The following is a 23791-nucleotide window of genomic DNA, read 5'->3' as shown; positions in this document are numbered from 1 at the left end:
ACATCTCAGAAACAACAAATAGACTAATGTTACCTGGTGTAGAGTTCATCAATAGAATAAGGTTGTAAGGAAGAATGTCAGTCCATTATCCAGTTATATGTGTATCAGTTGTCTGTTGCTGCTGTAATAAAGTACCACCAGCTTAGAGGCTTAGATTTATTATCACCATTGTATAAGTTAGAGGCCCAGGCTGGCTCAACTGGTTTCTCTGCTCTGGTTTTCACAAGACCAGAACCACTGGGAATAATCTGCTACCACGTTGTTGGTCAAGTTCAACTCCAGCCAGCTGTAGGGCAGAGTACCTGTGGCCCGGCTGACAGTCAGCCAGGGATCTTCAGGTGTGAGAGGCCTCCCACATTCCCTGGCTCATGGCCCCTTCCTCCATGGTCAAAGCCAGCAATGGCAGCTCAGGTTCCTCCCATGCTTAGAAGCGCTCTGATTTCCACTTCCACCTCATCTCTCCTGCCTTTACCCTTCTAGTCTATCTCTTGACTAACTCTTCTGCCTTCTGCTGCTGCGTTTAAGAACTCATATGATTACATTGGACCTGAGTGGATAATCCAGGATGATCTCCCTAGTTTAAAGTCAACTGGCTAATAACTAGTTCCCTCTGCAGAGTCCCTTTTCAGCAGAGCCCAGATTAGTGCCTGATTGAGTAATCAGGGGGTGAGACTCTTGGAGGAATATCTTTAGACTCTGCCTACCACATTGTGTTAACGCATTGATATGCATTTCCCATATCCGGGTGAGTTTTCATAAATTCCAAGTGTTAGTCTCCATTCCTGATACTGAAACCTACACATATCTTCGGGGAGATGTGTCCCTCCTTCTCTTCCAGGCTGCTGACTATCTCGGGCCTCTCGTCCAATCTCTGGCCTCTCTCCAGAGGCTTTCCATAAACCTTTCTCTTATCCTCCTCCTTTCCTGGCTTTCTGTCCATCAACTCCTCCTTCATTATTGACTGAACAAGCAGAGCGTCTTTTCGCTCCTCTGTGTCCTGAAATTCAACCAATTTCCCAAGCCTTGGATATTCCATCAAGCTCTGACGACCCCAGAAAATCTGAGGACAGGGAATCTTGGTGTTTTTTTTTTTTTTTTTGCCTTTCATAATCTTTAGAAACCCTTTGAGATCTATTTCTGAGCCCTTTTATTTCTTACCATCATATATATTCACTTCAATTCTTTAAATAACTAAGAAGGGAAAGCTTAGCTAATGAAATTCCTGATACATTTGTTTATATCTCAACTACTTCAAGGCCACATCAGTGTGATCAGCAAGAGGAAGCCAGAAGTAGCTTTTGAACTGGCTCTGATAGAGAGAGAAAGAGAGGGAGAAAGGGAGGGACGGGGAGGCAGGGGGAGGAAGGGAGAGAGAGAAATGGAGAGAGAAAGAGAGCCTCTTGGACTAGTAATCTTGACGCAGCACCACTGCATGCCCTGGGGCTGGTTGCTCACACAGGGTGTTCAGCTGGGGAAGGGGTGGGTAGGGAGGTTAGGGCAGGGCTGGAATCCTGTCCACTCTGCTCCTTTTTCTAATTCATTCTTCTAGATGGGATGCCTTTTGCATTTAGTCCACCTGGGTGGGTGTGGGGCACCTTTTTTTTCCTGATTCACACAGAGATCCCATGTAAGCTACAAGGTCACTACTTTTATCCCAATCTCATATAAGCCACTCCTCTGATGAGGATGTGTAAGTGCAGCCTGGAGGTTGGAGGAGGGCAGAAGAGCATGGAGTGAGCAACTGAAAGTGATAGTCCGGTGTTTTTCTCTCTTGGGACGTGGGGGACTATACCTCCCTCCACCTCTGTGCCTGTGAGGGGCTGAGATGATAAATGCTCTCCTTTCATAATTGTATCATTTGACCGAGAAGGATAGGATGTTAGGAGAGAGAATGGTGTGGGAAAGGAAAACGGAGCGTCTAAGTGTCACTTACTCACACATTCCACAAATGTTAACTTAGTGTCGCCATGTGCCAGGAGCAGGGGCAGGCATGGAGAATTCTATGGCGAGTAACACAGAGTCTGTCAGAACACCTAGATCCTGGCTTCAGTTCTCTGGGTTCTCTCTGAGGCAAATCATGTGCCGCCCTGTGAAGTGAACTTCTGTGATAGGTGTTGTTCATGCTCTCCTAGTGCCAACATTCTTACCATACACTGAGGTCTCTGGGGAACCTTCTGAGAGATGTTCCTTCACAGAGTTATTGGCCGGGGAACACATGGCCCTAGTTCCTCTCTGGTTTCTCAAATCTTCCACATTTCTCTGTGTTAAAATCAAAGCCGTTTTTCTTATGGCGTGGCCCAAGGACTTGCCTCTTAACAGTAGTTGACTGGATTCAGGAATACCACCTTCACCAAGTTTAGGAGAGTCATCCGACCAGCCAGAACACAGGCTGCTGAGCGAGGACAGGCCAGAGCATCCCCTGGAGAAGGAAGCAGAGCAGAGCCCAGGAAGAAGCAGGCACAGAAGACAGCAAGGGCGTTTCTGCTGCAGAAGGAGGCCAACAGGGAGAACTGTTCACATTGATCAAATTTGCATTTGAGAATAAGCACTGGCTCCCTTGTAGGGAGGAGCAAGCACCATTAGAAACAGGGAGCTTTGTTCAGGGGCTGTCTCAGCCATCAGAAAGGATATAGTGAAGGCCTAGATGAAGGAAGTGAGTGACAGTGAGGAGGAAAAGAGGCGAAAGATTCAAAAAAAATTTTGGAAGGAGTTCCCTGGTGGCCTAGTGGTTAAGGAGCTGGTATTGTCACTGCTATGGCTCGGGTTTGATTCCTAGCCCAGGAAATTCTGTGTGCTACAGGTGCAGCCAAAAAAAGGAAAGAAAGAAAGAAGGAAAGAAAGATTGATTGATTTGTGAGCTCAAATGTATACAACTTGATTACTGATTAAATACAGGAAGGGAGGCAGTTCCTTTCATGGCTCAGCAGTTAACAAAACCTGACTAGGCTCCATGAGGATGCAGGTTCAATCCCTGGCCTCACTCAGTGGGTTAAGGATCCGGCATTGCCTGAGCCGTGGTGCAGGTTGCAGACGTGGCTGGGACTCAGCGTTGCTGTGGCTGTGGCATAAGCTGGCAGCTGTAGCTCCGATTCAACCCCTAGCCTGGGAATTTCCATATACGGCAGGTGCTGCCCTAAATAAATAAATAAATAAATACGAAAAGGGAGAGAAAAGTCAGGAAGTACTCCCAAGTGTCTGGTATCTGTGCCCTGTAACAGGCCCAGGTGGCCCCTTAATCCCAGCTGGCAGTGGGATCTAGAGAGAATAATTAATGGGGCTGGAGTGATGGACAGGGGCCTGGGCAGACCGCTAGGCTCTCCTGTCTCAACACAGGCTGCATGTCGCCACCTTGTTGAACTCAGGACTATGCATACCACAGGTACTGAGAAAAAGTATGTTAGTTGAACTGATTTTGTAATGAAAATTTAAAGTGAGCTCTGGCATTGATGCCCACAGACTTCAGACTAGGTTTGAAGATCCCAGCAGTCTTCACTCTCTAGAAGTGTCCCAAGAGAACACCTTCATGAGTGGGAGACGTGAAAATGAGCCTGTGAACAATTCTTGAAACTACCCAAATCCAGCATCCTGTTACGTTCTGGAATCTCTCAGAAATTGACGTACTCCATATAAGCATGTGGTTCCGATTGACTTTAATGGGATTCCCTTGCAAACCACAGATTCTAAATTATTCCCTAGTAGGTATAACATTTATAGGAGACATGTTATTTTACTCTGAATACCCTCTGAATGCTGTTACGCAGAATTCTGACAGTAGCAGAATAAGACCATCTTTTACTAGAATGCCACGGCTACGTGTTAATTTCCATAAGCCAGAGAAAATCGGTGTTTTTAATAAAAGAACATTGTTTTAAAAGAAGAAAGTTATTTACTTCCATGCTAAGAAATTTCAAACACATTCTTCGTATCGTATTTGTTTTGTTTTTTGTGTAATCCAAAGCAAGGCATTTTCTTTGGGAAAAGAAGGGAGAGTTTTTCCCAGGTCTGGAGATTAAACAATTTAGTAGTCACTTCACGTTTGGCTCACAAAAAGGAGATTTGCATATGAACTTGTTTCAGCAAGAAAACACATCTGAACATGTTTCACGGGAATGATCTCTAACCATGGAGGCTCCTTCAGCCACCTCCATCTTTTCTTTGCTTCATCCCTACAGGTCACCGGATTGAAACTGTCTCAGGACCTGGATGATCTTGCCATTCTCTACCTGGCCACAGTTCAAGCCATTGCTGTAAGACAGTCGCATACCCTTTTTAAAGAGACTTGGGTGTGTTAATAAACTTTAGACTACATACTCCTCAAGATATATCATATGCTTTTGTGGTAGATGCTCTGGGGACCTTGCCAAAAATAGATGCTTGTCTGTCCAGAAGGCAATCTTGAAGATCATTGCCCGCTTTCCATAACCTCACATAGCTGAGAGCTCAAAGGAGTTAAGGTTTTTGAACATCATAGGTATTGTGTATCTAATTTTTCTTCTGTGTTCAGTTAAACAGAAGCAAGTCAGCAGATGCCACGTATGCTGCTTGCATTAAGAAAAGCTGGCGTTAAGAACACCCAAATTTGTAAAACACATGATATTGTTCACTTTGCAAAAAAATCCGGTGTGGAGTTCCTTTAAATAGTACGGTCCCTTGGCACATGAACATGTTTGTTTTTAAGTAATTAGCAACTTCAGTGAGAGCGTTGGATGGTTAGGGAGAGAGAAAGGGGAGAATGTAAAGTGTTAGAGCTCCTAAACTGAAGATCAATCAAAAATGAAAGCAAAATCCTAGAAACTCAGATCTCCTTGTCTAAGAACTCTTATTCTCTAGAGGCGACCCACGAGTGAGCTACAGGAGGGCTGTAAACCCTGAAGTCACACATGAAAGGTTGCATGTGTGCACATGCTACAAAGCGCATTGGGGGGAGTGGGAGTGGGTCATGGCTTTTGAGATCTTCCCCAAAGAACAGTTAATTCGCTGAGGCTTAGCTGCTTTGGAAAGAGAATTGGGGACCAACAAAAGAGCCCACTGAATTCTGATTCAAAATTGATTTTTTTTTCAGAAACATACCTATTTAAACAAAGTATTTTTGTTTCTTCATGCTATATGGACATATCTGTATGCTATTCAGTTATTCTGTCTCTCCACATACCACTTCTGTATCCTCATTGCTGTAACTAGTAAAACTACATGTACTTTTTCTGTATTTCCATCTCATCAACAAAATTGCTTTGATTTTCTTTCTTCTTTTTTTTCAATGTCCACACTCACAGCATATGGAAGATCCCAGGCCAGGGCTTGAATCTGAGCCGCTGCTGCAGCAACACTAGATCCTCTAACCCACAGTGCACCTGGCTAGGGATCGAACCCACACCTCTGCAGCAACCCAAGCCACCACCGTCGATATTTTAACCCACCGCACCACAGTGGGAACTCCAAAATTGCTTTTCTTATGTTTAGATTTATCCAGGCGGCAGGTACATATAAGCAGAACTTTCCAGCTGTTAAAGGAACATACAATCTTTAATGCAGCTACTTAGGACTATGGAATTGGCCAACTCAGTTGGATTAAATGGTCCTTTTTGGTTTATAGAACAGTTTGTATCTTCCTAAAGCAACTGTCTTATTGATTTAATAGCTTGTACAATTCCATAATATCAGTCAGCCTGCTTTTTTTTAATAGGAACTTAGTCAACAAAAGATAATTCTGACATCTGTCCAAATGGCGAGAGTGACTAGTCAGATGAAAATGCAGACTAGAAATGTGCATCAGTAATAAAGGCAGTTATTCAGTGATCCTGCTTTATAGTAAAGATAATGATAATATATAATATAGTTTGGCAATATTATGTGTCAGGCACTATGTTGTATATTTTTTCATACATTATCTGATTTTACCTTATGAGGTAGGTGTTAGAATCCCCATTCCAAAGATTAGAAACGTAAGCCTCAGTGAGGTTAATTAACTTGCTCAGTTTCATACAGTTAAGTGGCAGAGCTGGAGTTTGAACCCATGGCTTTCTAAAATAAAACTAGACAGATGATGTATTGAAGAACTTTTATTTTCTGACGTTAATGTCATTGAGTGACACGTCTTACAGTGGAATGAATCTCATGTATTAAAGGGAATAACCGTGGGTAGTCAGGGCTGTGTGAGGCTTATCCTTCTGCATCCATGCCAAGAGGGGACCTGAAGAAGAGGGCCACACTGGGTGAGCCAAGGCCACCATCGTGTGATGATAATGACTGTCCCCTCTCATTGCCACCCACTCGCTGTGCCAGGCACCAAAGTACCTTACCCACCCGTGAGTAGCCTCTAAGTAGATGGGATTGCCTTCATTTTACAGGCAGAGGGAACACTGCTTGCCAAGGTCAAACAGCTGGTGTATGGTAGAGTCAGAATCCACACTGCAGTCCCTCCCCTCTCAGGCTTTTGCTCTTTCCATGGTACTGCATTGCATCTTGTGTTGAACTATTTGTAAAAGCTTCGTGGACAAAATAAGCTTCCAGGCATTCCTGAGAACAGTTTCAATTTGACACATCTTAGAAAACAGCATTTATTTGGCCAGGATTGTCTCATGGAGGTCCCCTTACTGGTAAGAACACAGTAGCAGAAGTTCAGGAATGTAAAAAAGAAGTTAAATTTAATGCGGGCAGCAGGGAGAGGAAAGGGGGGGTGGGGAATGTGAGGGGAAGCCAGCTATATTTTCCCAAATACCACACACTTGGAGAATCAGTTTGGTCTATAACGAGCCATATATGATTAAAAGCTATCATATTTGCTCTGTCCATTGTTTTAATAACCTTTATAATACCACAAAGGGAAGGCAATTTAAGACGGATTTTTCGATAAGGCTGTATTGAGGAGTCAATTGAATTGTGAGTTCAGTCTGTTTTGCAAAAGCATCTGGGTGTTCTGATCTTTTAGTGCATTTGAATGTGCATTTTAATGAAGCATTCCGATAGCAGATATTTTCCCATGATGTTTAACTTGGAAAAAAAAAATGTGTTCGCTGCGTCTGAATATTGCCCTTAAGTTCAAATTAAGCAAATTCCTCTCTATAGTCATATCTGTGGTTGATATTTTGTAGGAATAGAATGGAATTAAAGAGATATTGTAATGAAGTTAACTTGCATCTGTACAAAACTCTCCGTGAAGTGAAATTCTCTCTTGACCAAGCTTAATTGAAAGAGCTGTCAAACACTCCGTTTATCCAGAGCCTGTTCATCTATAGTTTTCTTTGCAGAATAGACCCTTAAAAAGTACTATTTGCATTTGAAGTCTCTCCATTTGCATTTGGTTCCGTACATTCCCAGTGGAATAGCCTAATTTTAATTTAAATTTCTCTGTGAAAACATTTTTTCCAGAAAGGTGAGCACAAAATCATTTTAGCACAAAGCCCTTTGGTGGGGCATCTAAGGAGGACGGAGAGCAGTCTGGGGTACCAGCAGGGAAGGCTCTGTAACTAACCGCCAGCCCTGAGTGGGAAATTCTGGCTGACAATGCCACAGGGGAGAGAGACAGGCCTTCTGGAAGGAGTGCCTCTCTGGCGGATCACTTCTTGCCTTTTCCCAGGACAGGCTTTGTGTTACTCTCTTCTCTGGCCCCGCTCATCATGTGAGCCCCCAGGCCTCTGGTTTAGAAATATCAGAAATATCAATTTTGCACGGCATTTCCATGCATATTGGAAGGCAGCTTTCCTTCTTCCCCTGGAGCAGACTGTATGGCTTTAAGCAAATTGTAGAACTCCTACATGGGGATAACGCTATGCAGCTTCTGAGTTTTTCATAAAATTGGAGATGATATGAAAGAGCCTAGCAGAGTACCTAGCATGTAGCTAATCACCACAATAGCTTTCATTTCTAAATGCCTTCCGTGTACTGGACATACTTCTGCAAGCTTTACATACACTGGCTACAACAGCAGCCTTGCAAGGTAGATATTACAGTGTTTCATCAAACTTAAGACTACATTCTTAATTTTCGGTGCATGTTAACTTTGCAGACAATCCACAGAGTTATCAAGTGAAAATTTTTGGCATTATTATTCCCATTTTTAAAATGGGAATTGAATCATAGAAAGGTTAGGTACAGATTTGATTTCAACTATTAACATTTAGAATGCATAGGCCGTGAGGTCCTACTGTCTAGCACGGGGAGCTATAGCCAATCTCTTGGGATAGAACATGATGGAAGATAAAATGAGAAAAAGGATGTTATATATATATACATATGCATGAGCAGGTCACTTTGCTGTACGGCAGAAATTGGTACACACAACATTGTAAACCAACTATACTTTAATAATTTTTTAAAAAGTTAAAAAAACAGAGATATAGGAGTTCCCATGATAGCTCAGTGGTTGATGAACCCCATGAGGACGCAGTTTTGATCCCTGGCCTCGCTCAGTGGGTTAAGGAGCTGGTGTTGCCGTGAGCTGTGGTGTAGGTCGAAGACGTGACTCGGATCTTGCATTGCTGTGGCTGGGTTGTTGGCTGGTGGCCAGTTCCAACTGCACCCCTATCCTGGAAACCTCCATATGCCATGGGTGTGGCCCTAAAACAACCAAAAAAAAAAAAAGGAAAGAGAGAGAGAAATAGATGAATTGCCTGAATGCCATCCTGGATTTGTTTTTTTATTTCAAAAGCCATGCTCTTAGCTACTGCGGAATCATGCCCCTAAAACAGATTAGGGTTACCTGGAATCCACAGATTCATGGAGGATGTTAGGACATTTATAGAGCTCTTGAAATTAGTTATAATACTACTTTATATGTGACTTTTTTTCTGGGGAGGTCAGTAGGTTTTATCATATTCTCAAGAGGGTTCATGACCCCCCCGCCTCCTGCCACAACGCTTAAGAAAGAACATCTGGGGGTAATCAGCCATATTCAATGAGCAGGATCTGGGCTGATACGGTACAACATGTTTTAATTTTTTTTTAACATGCTACATCTGTGGATTATCTTTGGAGGCCCAAGTTTTACCTAATCCATATTCTTACCAGATTCACTAATAATTTCAACAAACCTGAAGACCTGTGGGCTGAAAATGCTTGGTTCTGCTCCTGAACTGCCCCTGCCCCTCATCATTTACTCCAGAGCAATCAGGATTTCACACCCCCAGGTGCCAGATCATCCTCTAGCCACCACCCCCTCCAGAGGCACCCCTTGGCCAGAGGGAAACAGCTCTCCAGAGAGTCTTGTCAAAGAGGCTTCTACACCCCACCCTGGGGATCAGGAGAGTGTCCTTTCTGTACCTTCCTTCTTTACTTTGGTTAAGCCTGTGATACTGCATGCCCTCAAACTGAACCATCTTCTCTTCCTCTAGGCACTTGAGTGGCATGTTCCCAGGACCACTGTCACACCTACCCTAAATCTGTGATACTGGCCCACATCTTCTCTCCAGCCCCAATCCCTTCTTGATGGCTGTACCAATTTTGGCCTCCCAGATCCTTGGCCTCCTTATCTCCCTCGACCTTCTCCTCCCTCTGCTTCAGCCACCCACTCCCGTGTCCACACATGGGACTTCATCACCCCTCTGAGTTGCTCACTCACTAAACATCTCAAGGGCTGTCTCTCCACCCAAAAACTCTCTCCCTCATTTCTCCCCAGAGCCACTCCCTCAGACATTGCCACGCAGCTGCCTCCTGAGGTCATATTGCAGTTCATCTTTTTGTTTTTAATCCTTATCTCAAATAAATAATGATGTGTGGCCTTTGAGCTTTTGGTCTTCCTAGTGACCTCTGATTTTTAGCTACTTGAGCAGGCTAGCTAAAAGTAATAAATTGAACATTAAGATTCACCTCGATGCCACTGCGGCAGTGTCCTCTTGTCAAGCATCAACAGTCTTTACTGAGTTTAGTGAACTGAGCAGACCAAGGACAAAGATAACACGTTTTAGCAAGATAGGAAGACACAGGGGCTGGAATGAAAATACAGTGAAGTTCTGAGCCAACCAGAACATGTCATTTCTACATCTTCCTGGATCATTAAGGACTGACTGGGAATGGATTCTGTCTTGGGAAGCCTCATTATTAGAAATGCTACTTGGTTTCAGATGATAACAAAGGTCCCGTTAGCCCTTTGGCAGCCTGAGGTCTATGTCTCACCTTCATTCATAATTAAGAGGATTTTGGAGTCAGGTAGACCCAGGTTGGAATTCCCACTCTGTGACTCAGTGCACCAGTGTGGTCATAGCCCATGTAATCTCCGTGAGTCCCAACTTTCTGAAACTCTGAAACAATGGATGTAGAATTCTCAGTGCGATGTCTAATACTATGTAAACACCTAGTAAACATTCCACATCATTTACCGTTGCTACCATGCTGATGCTTGCTTCTGTTTTTCCTTTTAAGTTCGGGACGCGCCTCATTATAGAGGCCATGGAGACAGCAGGGCACTCCATCAGCACCCTTTTCCTGTGTGGGGGCCTCAGCAAGAACCCCCTTTTTGTGCAAATGCACGCAGACATTACTGGTAAGTTCAAAGAAGAAAAAAGTCATCGTGGGCTTGGCAGCAAATGGGTATGGCCAAGGACTAGGCAGGAGACTGAGACTAGGAAAATACAGGTGGTGTGCCAAGTTACTCTGAATTTTTTTTTTTTTTTTTTTTGGTCTTTTTGCCATTTCTTGGGCCTCTCCAGAGGCATATGGAGGTTCCCAGGCTAGGGGTCTAATCGGAGCTGTAGCTGCCAGCCTACGCCAGAGCCACAGCAACGCAGGATCCGAGCCGCGTCTGCGACCTACACCACAGCTCACGGCAACGCTGGAACCTTGACCCACTGAGCAAGGGCAGGGATGGAACCCGAAACCTCACGGTTCCTAGTCGGATTCGTTAACCACTGCGCCACGCCGGGAACTCCCCCTGAATGTTTATATTAAAATGTATCTTTTTCTTAAGATTAGCTATTGTGGTCATAGTGGGGAAAGTGACTTCTGTACATATCCAACATGAAATAATGGTATGAAATAAGACAAGAGAGGTTAACAAGGGCCAAATCTTTCTTTTTTTTTTCTTTTTGTCTTTTTAGGGCCACACCCACAGCATATGGAGGTCCCCTGGCTAGAGGTCATTTGGGAGCCGAGTCTGCGACCTATACCACAGCTCAAGGCAACGCTGGATCCTTAACCCACTGAGTGAGGCCAGGGGTCGAACCTGCATCCTCAGGGATACTAGTCAGGTTCGTTAACCGCTGAGCCACAACAGGAATCCATCAAGGGCTAGATCCTAATTCAAGCATTTATTCTAGTCTTGAGTAACCTTCTGATCCCCTCATTGTGGGTGTTAATGAAGATGCAGTGGAGACATGATTCCTGCCCCCCTCCCCCCAGGGAGCTGAAGATCTGTTGAAGAAGGTGGACCGCCAACACACGTGTTAAATCTAGTGTGGCAAGAGCTCTGAGTGACAGCCAACACACGTGTTAAATCTAGTGTGGCAAGAGCTCTGAGTGAGAAGCTTAGGTACTGTGGATACACAGTGGGCCACTTGGCCCTGGTTTGGACCTGTGATGGTGCCAGGCAAAGGAGTGGAGGAAGGGATCGGGGAACTCTCTTAAGGAAAGATTGCAGAGCCCCCCATGTGGAAATGGGGTTTCTGCCTGTAGATGGGAATTTGAGCCCAAGATCTCCAAAATACTGTGATTCCTTAGCTCATCAGAATCAGGGATCATGATGCAGACGGGGAGAATCTAGAATAATGGGCTGATCGCTCTGTGACACAAGCAGACAAAAGCAGAATAGGATCCATAGTGCAGAGCGCTGAGCCCCCAGGACAGAGCCCCATTGGCAGGAGGCTTGCTAGTGTCCCAGAGGCTGGCCCAGGCTTCCATCCCTCTGGACTTGGTACCTCATACCTCTTGCTCCTTTTTCTCCCAGTGTCTCCTGGGGACTGATGTTTTCCCTCCCCTCCACATCCCAGGGTGGCCAGGCACCAGGCAGGGCAAGGAGAGGAAGGTGGGAGAGGGTTTGGACCCTGCTTACAGCCCCAACTGCAGTCTCATCTGAGCCCACCCTACTGGCCTCCATTTGCCATGTTCTTTCTCTGTTCCCATCCCCTCGACTCCTTATCTCTGATGACCAGCCAGGTCAAGTTTCTACCCCTGTCTCTGCCTCCTCCTCACATCCCCCTTTCTCTTCTAGGCCAGGCAGATCCCTGCAAGTGAGCACTTTCCCAAACCTGATGGAGATAGTTGACTCCTGCCCCTTGTGAAATCAAACTAAATAACTTAGTACGCCCATCTTAGAGATAGGTAGACTGAGGCACAAGCCAGAAAACAGTATTCAAAAAACACACAATCTAAGGGTAAGTATAGAAATTACTACCATTGAAGTTCCATTATGGCTCAGCAGATTACAAACCCAACAAGTATCCATAAGGATGCGGGTTCGATCCCTGGCCCTCCCTCCGTGGGTTAAGGATCCACCATTGCTGTGAGCTGAGACGTAGGTCACAGATGCAGCTCAGATCCCCAGTTGCCATGGCTGTGGTGTAGGCCAGTGGCTGCAGCTCCAATTCGACCCCTAGCCTGGGAACTTCCACATGCCGCAGGCATGGCCCTAAAAATAAATAAATAAATAAAAAGAAGAAAAAGAAAAGATTCCGTTACCCATGCTCCCACTCTCTGTTGATGTAAAGCACTCTATTTTCATTTAATCCTCTCATACCACCAAAAGGTAGAAATGGGTGCCCCCATCTTTAGACAAAGGAAACTGAGGATCAGGGAGGCAAGTTAAATCATCTGTCCCAGGTCAAACATCAGTAGCCACAGGACCAGGATGGTACCAAGTACGTCCAGACCCAGTGCCCCCTATACTATGCTGCTGGCCCCAGTTTTGTAACTTTTCTGCCCAGTTTGTAACCACTTGCTAACGACTTCTCCTTTCCTATATTGTCCAAAACCTATGGAAGTGGGCCATTCTGGGGAGAAAGAGGAAAGACATAAAAAGGAGCCCAAATTACCTTATAATTTTCCCTAGGAGAAAAGCCATAACTGCATTTTATCTGTACGTCAGCTAACTTGTTCAAACACAATTCAGACTTAAAATCGCATCTGTGAGTGACTTTCTGATTTCCAGCCTCCAAATAGCCACCAAGACTTCCTACCTGGATTCAGGAGGGAAGATAAAATCAACTTTGGCCAACATATCACTGGAGCGAATGGGAGATAGGGCCCCCAAGAGCAAGGCAGCCTGTGTGACCTCCGGCCATGACTCTGGACCACAGCCCCCAGCTTTTATGAAACGAGCTCTCTTCCAGGCCTTACACCCCTGAGCTGACTCAGAAGCAGGGGTACAGCAGCTTCACAGAAAGTTCTGCTTTGGAAACTCTTCTGCTTCAGGCTGTTGAATGAAAAGGCTGTTAATCGTTATTTGGATTCCGATTGAAACTAGACCCTTTGTCTCTGACTGTGGACCAGTTACAGTTCCGGACAAAGGGACCTTTTCTTTAGCCTAAATTCCTCTGCCTTGGGAAGCCAGTGATTGACAAGTGATGGCAAAGTGCATCTGCCTTTAAAGGCTTTGGGTTCTGCTAAGCTCATTAATGCATCAGATAAAATAGTTCACATTCCAGGCAAAGCGGCCTTCTTCCTCTCCTTCAACCCAGCACTCTGAGAAAAGAACACATTTGCATTTGCTTCCCTAAAAGACACTTGCACAAGCAGTGGGTGTATAGGTAGAGGGCTCTGTGCCTTTAAAGAGTGTAATTGCTCTAGTTTTCCTGCAAAGAAAGCTGTAGAAAGAGTCAGGGGCCTGGTGATGCCGGAAATCCAGGTTCTTGTTCACGCAGTCGAAGAATGAACTCCCCGAACACACAGGCAGAAAGCAAGCAAGCGAAGTCTTTATTACAGGAAAGCAAATAGCTCCCAGGGCTGCCGGGAGTGGGGAGAAAAGCCCCCGCTCCCTATTGTCCTATGGGGTTTTAACATGTGGTCCAGAAAGATGTGGTTTTCTGGAACCATTGGCCTTGCCCAGTTGCCTATATCAGTCCTTGTCCAATAGGAATTTTAGGGGTGGACATGTCCCGTTTTATGGTTTCTTTGTCCTCTTCTTCCCGTGAACTGGGTCACAGGGGATTAGGGATTAATGTCCAGCTGGGTTTAGGCACACTCCCTCTAGCAAACAAGGCCTGTGGGGATGTTACTCCCTGGAGCCCCTAAGCCACAAACGTTAATCAATAGCCATATCAAAGAATGCATTGAAGCCCATGCTCCCTGAGTTATTATTCTGCCTCGCTGGTACATGATTCCCGAGAAAGAATACATGTGAAAAATAATGAAATTTGGAAGGTTCTTTGGGGATAGCATGGAGTAAGGGAAAGAGTGGAGGACCAGCTCTGTGACTTGGGGCAAGTTACTTTATCTCTCTGAGCTTCATTAACCTCTTCTGAAAGGTAGACACAATATTTTTTCCCCTCCTACAGATCATACTGAGGAATACTCACGAGTTGGTGAGCCCCAAGCTCTAGGCTTTGCCCCACATAGCTGTTCAATAAATGCTAGTTCACTTCTTCCCTTAAAGCAGCCACACACCAAAAAGATGGAGGTGCGTTTGAGGAAAAAAGTTTGCTATCTTGTAAGCCAATCTTTGCCCTTTGGGGAACCGAACGCTCCTGCTCCGTGCAAGCAGGGAGAGTGATCCTTTGCCAACTTGGGAAATGTTCTCTACGTGAGGAGGAAGAATCTCCTTGTACCCTAGGCATTTAGTTAACTGTGGTTTTAAGAAATATTTTGTGTGTACTAAGTAATTGTAGGTTTCCCCCACTGACTTGGGACTCAATGTTCCTCCTAAATTTTGTTTTGTTGAATTGTGGCGTTTCCATAGGGGTTTCCCTCTTCCTGTCTTATTCATTATTTCAGTCGTTTAGGCCTTCACATATTCATTCCAAAGCCTTCTCTGAGCACCAGCGCTGAGCCTGGCATGGGCACACAAAAGAGAAGAGGAATGTCCTGCCAAGAGGGTCATTACAGACAGCAAAAGTGCTCTCATGCTCTGACCACTGTCCAGAGAGGATGCGGGGACCCCGAGGAGGCCGGTGTCCCTGAGTCAGATCCAGGCAGAGACAGATGACACAATGCTAACTGGATTAACTGAAAAAAAAAAAAAAAAAAAAAAAAAACGTCAAACGAATGGTCTACTGACAGAGGTGTGGGCAGAGTAGAGGGAAAATCCAGCCAGCAGGCAGTACCATGGGGCTGCTCTTAGACTGACCGCTCAAGACTTGCAGGGGCTGGTGTGACAGGGAACCAAGCTGAGCGTGAGGGGCTTTATGAAAAGCGCCACCTGACTGGAGGAGAGCTCGGTCATGGATGCAGCCATGAGCCTACAGAGGTGGTCCCCACAGACCAGTGTCCCAGGACCCAGAACAGGTTGTGGTGCTGAGAGGGAAGGAGATGGGGATAACTGAGATAAGATAAACATTAAGAACCACAACAGCTAATTCTGTGCTTCCTGGAAGCCGAGCCCTCTTTTAAGTGCCTTATTTACAACAGCACTTTCAATCCTGCCAGCAACTCTGTGAGATAAGTAGAATTTTAACCTCACTCTGGAGATGGGAAAACTGAGGCACAAGAGAGGTTAGGTAGCTCACCTAGGATCACACAGCCAAGTCAGTGAGCAAGCCAGAATTCAAACCCTGGCAGCATGGCTCCAGAGCTCTTAGGGCCGCAGCTGGAGAGCTGATGGGGATTTACCCAGTTCCTCTGTTTTTCTGTTCTGGGGGAGAGTGCTGTGAGTAGTTCCTACCTGCTCAGACTAGTGAGGCTTTGACAGGGCAAGGAGTGGCCGAGGGTGAGCAGCATGTGCCGTGCTTTCTTCTAAAAAGTCCCAGGCCCTTGAAGTTCCTTCTGTGGCTCAGCGGAAACGAACCTATGAACCTGACTTGTACCCATGAACATGCGAGTTCAGTGACTGGCCTCGCTCAATGTATTAAGGATCCAGCATTGCCATGAGCTGTGGTGTAGATCGCAGACACGGCTTGGATCTAGCATTGCTGTGGCTGTGGTATAGGCTGGCGGCTGCAGCTTTGATTCGACCCCTCGCCTGGGAACCTCCATATGCCAAAGGTGAGGCCCTAAAAAAATAATAATAAAATAATAAAAATAGGGAGTTCCTATCGTGGTGCAGCCGAAATAAATCTGACTAGGAACCATGAGGTTGCGGGTTCGATCCCTGGCCTTGTTCAGTGGGTTAAGGATCCAGCGTTGCCATGAGCTATGGTGTAGGTCACAGATGTGGCTTGGGATCTGGCATCGCTGTGGCTGTAGTGTAGGCTGGCGGCAGCAGCTCCAATTCAGTCCCTAGCCTGGGAACCTCCATATGCCAAAGGTGAGGCCCTAAAAAGACGAAAGACAAAAAATAAAATAAAATAAATAAAAATAAAAAGTCCCAGGCCCACAGGATGGTCACAGTCCCTCTCCCGTCTCCATGATCCCTGGACTCTGCACAGGCTCACAGTGCTCTCTCCTGATGCGGCCAGCATAGCGCTTCAGTGTGTCCTGGTGTCTCTCCGGCCCCCTCGGATGGTTGACGCGCTCCCACCCCCTCCTCTCCCCACTGGCCCACTTCCCCGCTCTAGAAGGGCTTCGCCCCTCCCTGAGAGTCATCTGAACAGTGGCCACCACCATTCTCAAGGGCTTATCATAGGCCAGGAAATGCATGAAGCACCTTATGTGCCTTTTTTCATCCACCTTCTCAGCAACTCTCTTCTCAGCCCCATTTTTCACAGGGAAACCAGGTCTAAGAGGGTGTGAGTGACTGGCTGAAGGACACAGGGCTGGTCTTCGCATCTGAAGCTTTTCCCAGAGACCCCACCCCAGCTGATACCTGTCAGCCTTGTCTCCAGCAGTGGCCCTGTGGTATGAGGCTGGTGTTCCTAAGTCCCCTGAGATATGTGTGGGAATTCTCTCCCCTGTCCCCTTTGTCTGGGGTGGCTGGGGAGGAGGATGAGGAGGATGTGCCAGGGAGGTCTTCCTAAAAGAGATAGGAAGAGAAAATCCAGTCTTGGGACAACTGATGTCTTGAGAAGAGGAAGATCCTCCAGGTCTGGCTGCAGAGTTTACCTCTGTGGAGTTTGCTGCCATCTCCTGATTAGCACATATATTTTTATGTATGTTTTATTTCATACACACACACAAGATACTCAGAACCCTAAGTTAGTCCTATTAACTGTAAGCCCATGAGCCCTCAACCTCTGGGAACTGGCATGTGGAGTGTACCTCCATGCCTGGTGAACCCCTCCCTACTCATCCTCAAATACCTGTTTAATCCTGAGCATCCCTGCTTGGACCCTGCCCCCATCTCAAAAATTCATTCTTTCATCATGTAAGTACTTGCCCTGTGCTAGATCCTGGTCTCCCTTCTGGATCCAGCAATGGGCAAAATAAAGACCCTGCCCTCATGGAGCTTATATTCTACTAGAGGTGACAGAGTAAAGGGGATATGTCATAACCTGAGGAGGAAACAGTGAAACAGTGTGTGGGGGTGAGGGGTGTCGTGGGTAAGTTGTCATTTCATGTCGAATGGTCAGGAAAGCTGCAGGGGGATGGGCATGTTTACACAGACTTGCAGGAAGGAGAGGGCGTTGTCATGGGGACATCTGGAAGGGAGCACCCCAGTCAGAACAGCACAGGCAAGGGCCCCGAGGTAGGCTCAAGAGAGAGCAAGGAGGCCAGGCAGTGTGGCAGTGAGAAGAGGAGAGGCCAGTCAGGGTGGAAGAAGTGACACCCATCCTGGAGGGCCTTGTCAGCCTTGGCAGGGGCTTTGGCTGGTGCTCTGAGAGAAATAGGAAGAAATAAGAAGCCTCCAGAAGAATTAATCACACCCTCTCTTACTACTTCCCTTTTCTTAGTGCTTCTCAGTTGCAGACCCAGCCCCTCTGCTCGGCCTTTATCTCTTGCTCATCCATCCCCTTTGAGACCTGAATATGAATAGCAAGACACCCTGTATTCTCTGGGCTTAGCAGGGCACTTGATCAGTGTTTGTTGAACTACTTGAAATGGTAGGTAGCTGCTAGCAGAAGCCTGGAAAACCTGGGCAGAAAGGTCTCCCGAGTTGATGTATATGGTGTTGGCTTCTGGGGGGCCCTTGGCTACTGCACCAGCAGGCAGAGGCAGTGAAATCCTTTAGAACCAGGTAATCCCAAAGAACAGGGAACTGCAGGGGTCAGGGAGGCCCCACCCCCGCTGCTGCCTTTACATCAGGCCTTTGTGCTGCTGGAGCTGCTGGCTGGCTCCCCACTCTATCCCTGGCCCTGCTCCCTAACCAAGGTGTGGCCTTGTCCTGTGCAGGCATGCCTGTGGTCCTGTCGCAAGAGGTGGAGTCTGTTCTTGTGGGCGCTGCTATTCTGGGGGCCTGTGCTTCGGGGGATTTTGCTTCTGTACAGGTAGGTGAGGACCGAGGGGTGGGCCATGGCCCCTCCCCTGTCTGGGGCTATCCTTCCTCTTGACAGCAGCTCATGTCTTGCAAAACACACACAGGATATAATTAAGAAATGATAGGTTCCAGCCAGGGAAAGCACAAACACTTCTAGCCTCAGACATATTTATTGCAGTTTTCATTTGACTTGGCCTCTGTTGCTGTTGGTCGTTCTGTTTTTCTGTTGGTTTTTTTTTTTTTTTTTTCTTTTTTTTTTCCTCCTTTAAAATAGCTTTTAAATCGTTTCATTTAAATTTCCTCTTGGCCATTTTTCTTTTAGTACGTGGAACAGGTAAGGTTCAAAACTTAAGTTTTTTCATGTCAATTTCAGACTTATATGTCCTTCTTTCTTCTCCACCCACCACTTTCCAAATACCTTTGAGGTCTCTTTCAATAAGAGACACAAATGAAAATGTGAGTAAAAAGGGAATTAAAAGAAAAAATAAGGAACAAAAATATAAGAAGAAGGAAACAACTCAATTGGATGATGGCACAGACAATTTGAGCTTCCTGGCAGCCAAGACAAAAAAAGAACACATGATAAGTTGCATAATTCTTATTTTCAAAAAGAGGAAACATACTAGTTTCTTTGGGAGACGGAGCTTTTCCTACCACCAAATTGCAAAAGACATTTCACATCACACGTGGATTTTATGGAGGGAAATTGATAACATTTAACAAAAGGTTTACAAAAAAGTAGAGAAGCAGTATAGCTCAAGGCTGAGCACACAGGCTGTGGATCAAACCTCGCTTGGCATTCCACTCCCTCTGTGACCTGAGCATTCTTCTCTCTGCTCCGTTTCCCTATCTGTCAGTATAATCAGTAGCACGTTATGAGCTCTTTCTCTGGGTCAGGAATGCACGTTCAGTCCCACAACAACTCAGTTATTCCCATTTTATAGTTGAAGAACCTGAGGCGAAAAGAAGTTAAATAACTTGGCTTATGTTGAAACAGCTAGTAAACACTAGAACCGAGAAGTCTGGCTCCCAAGTCATAACTGAGAGTTGAAGAAATATTGGTTCGGCTGAGCAGTAAGAACGGAAGTGACTGGCGCAAGGTCTCAAGGTCAGGGTTAGAGGCCAGGTTTTTCACCAGTACCAGTAATGAGAGCTCTATGTATTGTGACCCTCTTAGGTACCAAGAACTCTTCAGGGTACTTTTTTTTTTTCTTTTTTCTTTTTTTTTTTTGGTCTTTTTGCCTTTTCCAGGGCCACTCCCTTGACATATGGAGGTTCCCAGGCTAGGGGTCTAATCAGAGCTGTAGCTGCCGGTCTACACCACAGCCACAGCAACACGGGATCTGAGTCACATCTGGGACCTACACCACAGATCATGGCAACACCAGATCCTTAACCCACTGAGCAAGCCAGGGATCAGACCCGCAACCTCATGGTTCTTAGTTGGATTCGTTAACCACTGAGCCACAACGGGAACTCCTGCAGGGTACTTTTCATATAATCTTCCTGGTACCTCTTACAACCCACACGGGCAACAGGGATCCAGAAAAAGTAAAACTCGACGGTACACTGTAAGAAATGGTCCCATGCAAGTGTCTGATTCCAGTAGCTGTGTGTTCCACGTTTTGGAACATGTGGTACCCTGCAGCCGATTCAAGCCTCTTGAATCCATCTTTGTGAAATATCTCTTCTGGAGTTTCTGCTGTGGCACAGTGGGTTAACAATCCGGATTGTCTCTGCAGAGGCGCTGGTTTGATCCCCAGCCTGGCACAGTGGGTTAAGGGTCCAGCCTTGCTGCAGCTGTGGCATAGGTCAAGAGCCCTTCTAATTTGGATTCAGTCCCTGGCCAGGGAACATCCATATGCTGTGGGTGCAGCTGAAAAAAGAAAATTAAAAAAAAAATTTTTTTAAATATCTCTTCCAAAGAATTAAACATACTCATGAATGCCTGAGGATTTTAGTTGGAGTTTTGTTTTGGCTTTTTTTTTTTTAAATGGAGTTTTTAACCAAAGACAGTAGAGTTGAATTTTCAACTTTTTTCTGGATTTTCTAGTACTGTCTCAGAAACACCACATAGAGATATTTATTTATTGTTGAGATGTCAGTGGCTTGTCAGTTATTATTTTAATGTGTCGATTTATGAAGATGTTCTCATGATTAGGTGACTTGCCCATACTGAGACAAATCATACTTGCTAAAACCGTGCAAACTATTACATTTAGAATGCATAAACAATGAGGTCCTACTGTGTAGCACAGGGAACTATATCCAGTCTTTTGGGATAGACCATGATGGAAGATGATATGAAAAAGGGAATATGTATGTACTGCCAAAATTGACACAACATTGTAAATCAACTATATTTTATTAAAATAATAATTACTAAAACTAAGTCCCAGTATAGGTTATTTCATAATATGGATTGGATGTTTGTGTCCCCTCAAAATTCAGATATTGAATCCCTAACCCCATTGTGATGGTATTTGGAGATGTGGCTTTTGGGGGATGGTTGGAATAGATGAGGTTATGAGGCTGGGACGTTTATGGTGAATTTAGTACCCTTAAAAGAAGAGCTTAGTTTCTCTGACACAGCAAAAAAGTGGCCATCTGTAAGCCACGAAGAGGGCTCTCACCAGAGCCTAACCAGGCTGGCACCTTGATCTTGTACTCCCAGCTTTCAGAACTATGAGAAAATACATTTCTGAGAAAAATCCCCACCTGTGATATTTTGTTATGGCAGCCCTAGCAGATTAAGACACCTCATTTAATCATTATTTTTGTGTTGTATATGAGGAAACTCAGACTCTGAGAGGTTTTAGGAAATTTGCTCAAGGCTACAGTTAATCAGGGGCAGAAGCAGAATTGAAATCAAGGTCTCTGAATTTATATGCTCTGCTGATTTTCATTCTTTTTCTACTTTAATGTTTTCTTTTTGCTTTAAAAGTGTTTTTTGGCCTCTTAAATGTTCAAAGGTGAATTTTCTGAAAAGAAGTAGCATTGGTCACAAATCAGGAGTTAGTCTGCAGCTGAAACACAGCAGTGTGATAAGATCTGGCTTCTCTGATGGATACTTCATACTCTTATGGTACCTCGTTGATGTCTCAGTCAAATTTGGAGTTTCTAGCTTCTTTTTTTGGTGTGCGTCTTTTCGTCTTTTCTAGGGCCGCACTCGCAGCATATGGAGGTTCCCAGGCTAGGGGTCTAATCGGAGCTGTAGCCGCCGGCCCACGCCAGAGCCACAGCAACTGGGGATCCGAGCCGCATCTTCGACCTACAACACAGCTCAGGGCGACACTGGATCCTTAACCCACTGAGTGAGGTCAGGGATCGAACCTGCAACCTTTTGGTTCCTAGTCGGGTTTGATAACCGCTGTGCCACAACAGGACTCCTGGAGTTTCTAGCTTCTGCAAGATTCCACTTCAACATGGAAACCGAGCTTCATTCCACACTAACATCTTCATTCCATGATATTTTCTATTTTATTAATTTTATTGAAGTATCGTTGATTTGCAATGTTATGTTAATTCCCGCTATACAGCTAAGTGCTTCAGTTTTTATATTTATATATAATTATAATATATATTATATGAATATTATACACACACACATACACATTTTTAATATCCTTTTCCATTATGGTTTATCACAGAATATTGAATATAGTTCTCTGTTCTGTACAGTAAGACCTTGTCATTTATCCATTCTATATACACTGGTTTGCATCTGCTAACCCCAGACTCCCCATCCATCCATCCCCCACCCTCCATCCCCTTGGCAACCACAAGTCTGTTTTCTATGTCTGTGAATCTGTTTCTGTTTCGTGGATAGGTTGACTTGTGCCATATTTTAGATCCCAGATATAAGTGATAGCATATAGTAGTTGTCTTTCTCCTTCTTATTTCACTTGGTATGATAATCTCTAGGTCCATCCATGTTGCTACAGATGGCATTATTTTCATCTTTCTTTGCCTGAGCAGTATTCCTTTGTATATATATACCACATCTTTTACATGATAGTTTCTATTAAATTTCTGGAGCATAATCTATGATATGATAGGTTAAATATTGGAATTGCTGACTTGAGTAGCAAATGCAAGGCTCACAACATCTTAAAGATGAGCTCATGTCTCCTATTTAACCCAAAGAAGCATGTGCTTCTCCTGACTGTTTTTAGGAGACACCGTAATCTAGCAAAGAAAGTGTCCAGGTGAGAGAGACCTGACTTGCACCTCTCATCACCTGCCTGATATTCCATGTGGTCTTGACCTCTGTGCTTACTTTTTGTATATCCTTAAACAATGCCACTTGGGTTCTCCAGGTGCCTGTTTCATTTATTCGTTTTATTTCCTTTTTTAAAAAAATTTAAATAAGAATTGCCACTCCTGCAGAACTCTTGAGAGAGAGCCTTTGAAAGCTTCAGTGACCTCTGTGAAGCCCCGATGTAATTATCAACATTGTTATCATGATTATGTTACAAAAAGTAAAAGCATGTCGACTTGGCTTCTTCACCCGTCTCTAAATAAGAGGTGCCAACTTGTATGTCCCAAGCCTGGGGACCAGTTCAGAATTCTGGCAAGTTGAGGTGAAACAATTACTTCCTCCCTGTGATCCATATTTTTTCAACCTGAACTTCAATGTAATTTTTTTCTTTGAACATCAAAGATCCTAGCTTGATCTTCAGGGTGCCTGCCATTCTTTCCTTTGAGAAAGCTGAGCAATGCTTGCCAACAACTCAACCATTCCAGCAGACCAGATGTTTTGTCTTCTCATAGACCACACATCTGGTAGTTGCATAAAGAATTTCACTTCTTATCTAGATGGGCAGACTTTGGTAAACTCAGCTAAAGTCATCTCGTTCAGATGAAGGAAAGGCTAAGAAGATTCCAGAAGACCCAGGCTCCAGACGTAGAGAAGAGGCCTACATGCGAGGGGAGACAGGGTTTCCCAATTTTCTGGGCCCATGAACGGATGTCTTCAGCCAGGGATAGAGTCTGGTACCTTCCTGTGGTTGTGCCAACAGATCAGAAGGAATTACAGTTGTGGATTTTACTTAACAGCTCTTGTAAATATCTATATAATTCAGTACTGGAGAAATTTTATCAGCTGGAAGAAAAGGGATAGTGGATGGAATTTTCAGATAGGGTATTAATGGGAAAGATTGGTCAAGTTCAAGGTCCATTGCTATTCCAGTTGTGAAGCCTGCTGACGAGTCCTGGCTTCCACCTCTTCTTCTTTAATGCATTCATACTCCCATCTTAGAGTCTCTATCTCCATTTCTTTCTCTACCCTTTCCTGCCCTCTCTTCCTTTACACATCTTAAATCTTCCAGCTGTTCCCTTTTCTAGGATCTCACAAAGGATACTGACAGAGCCATCCATCTGCATTCAAGAATAGAATGACTCCTAATTGTAAAGAATTGT

General features: G+C 44.9%; 1 protein-coding gene across 45 annotated transcripts in view; it reads left to right on the top strand.

Annotated features, from left to right (window-relative positions):
- FGGY (FGGY carbohydrate kinase domain containing) overlaps positions 1 to 23791 on the top strand; it is a 459774-nt gene that overhangs the window by 346216 nt on the left and 89767 nt on the right. For 18 of the 45 annotated variants that reach the window (XR_014808144.1, XM_021097811.2, XM_021097794.2 and 15 more), the window contains 3 exons: positions 4173 to 4247; positions 10357 to 10477; positions 18286 to 18380. Coding sequence is in view for 43 of the 45 variants with exons in the window: in XM_021097811.2 (XP_020953470.1) it covers positions 4173 to 4247; positions 10357 to 10477; positions 18286 to 18380 (291 nt within the window). In the remaining 2 variants the exon portion in view is untranslated. Of the gene's footprint in view, positions 1 to 4172; positions 4284 to 10356; positions 10505 to 12524; positions 12596 to 16709; positions 16824 to 18285; positions 18381 to 23791 lie in introns of those variants that run through there. The other 27 variants (XM_084964946.1, XM_084964915.1, XM_084964948.1 and 24 more) reach the window with 9 other exon arrangements.

This window comes from Sus scrofa, chromosome 6, assembly GCF_054392235.1.
Source record: "Sus scrofa isolate SSC_HxYL_T2T_F1_AM1 chromosome 6, Sscrofa_HxYL_maternal_Yorkshire_Landrace_v2.0, whole genome shotgun sequence".
NCBI lineage: Eukaryota > Metazoa > Chordata > Mammalia > Artiodactyla > Suidae > Sus > Sus scrofa.
The sequence above is the reverse complement of the archived record's forward strand: the minus strand, read 5'-3'. Positions and strand labels throughout refer to the sequence as shown.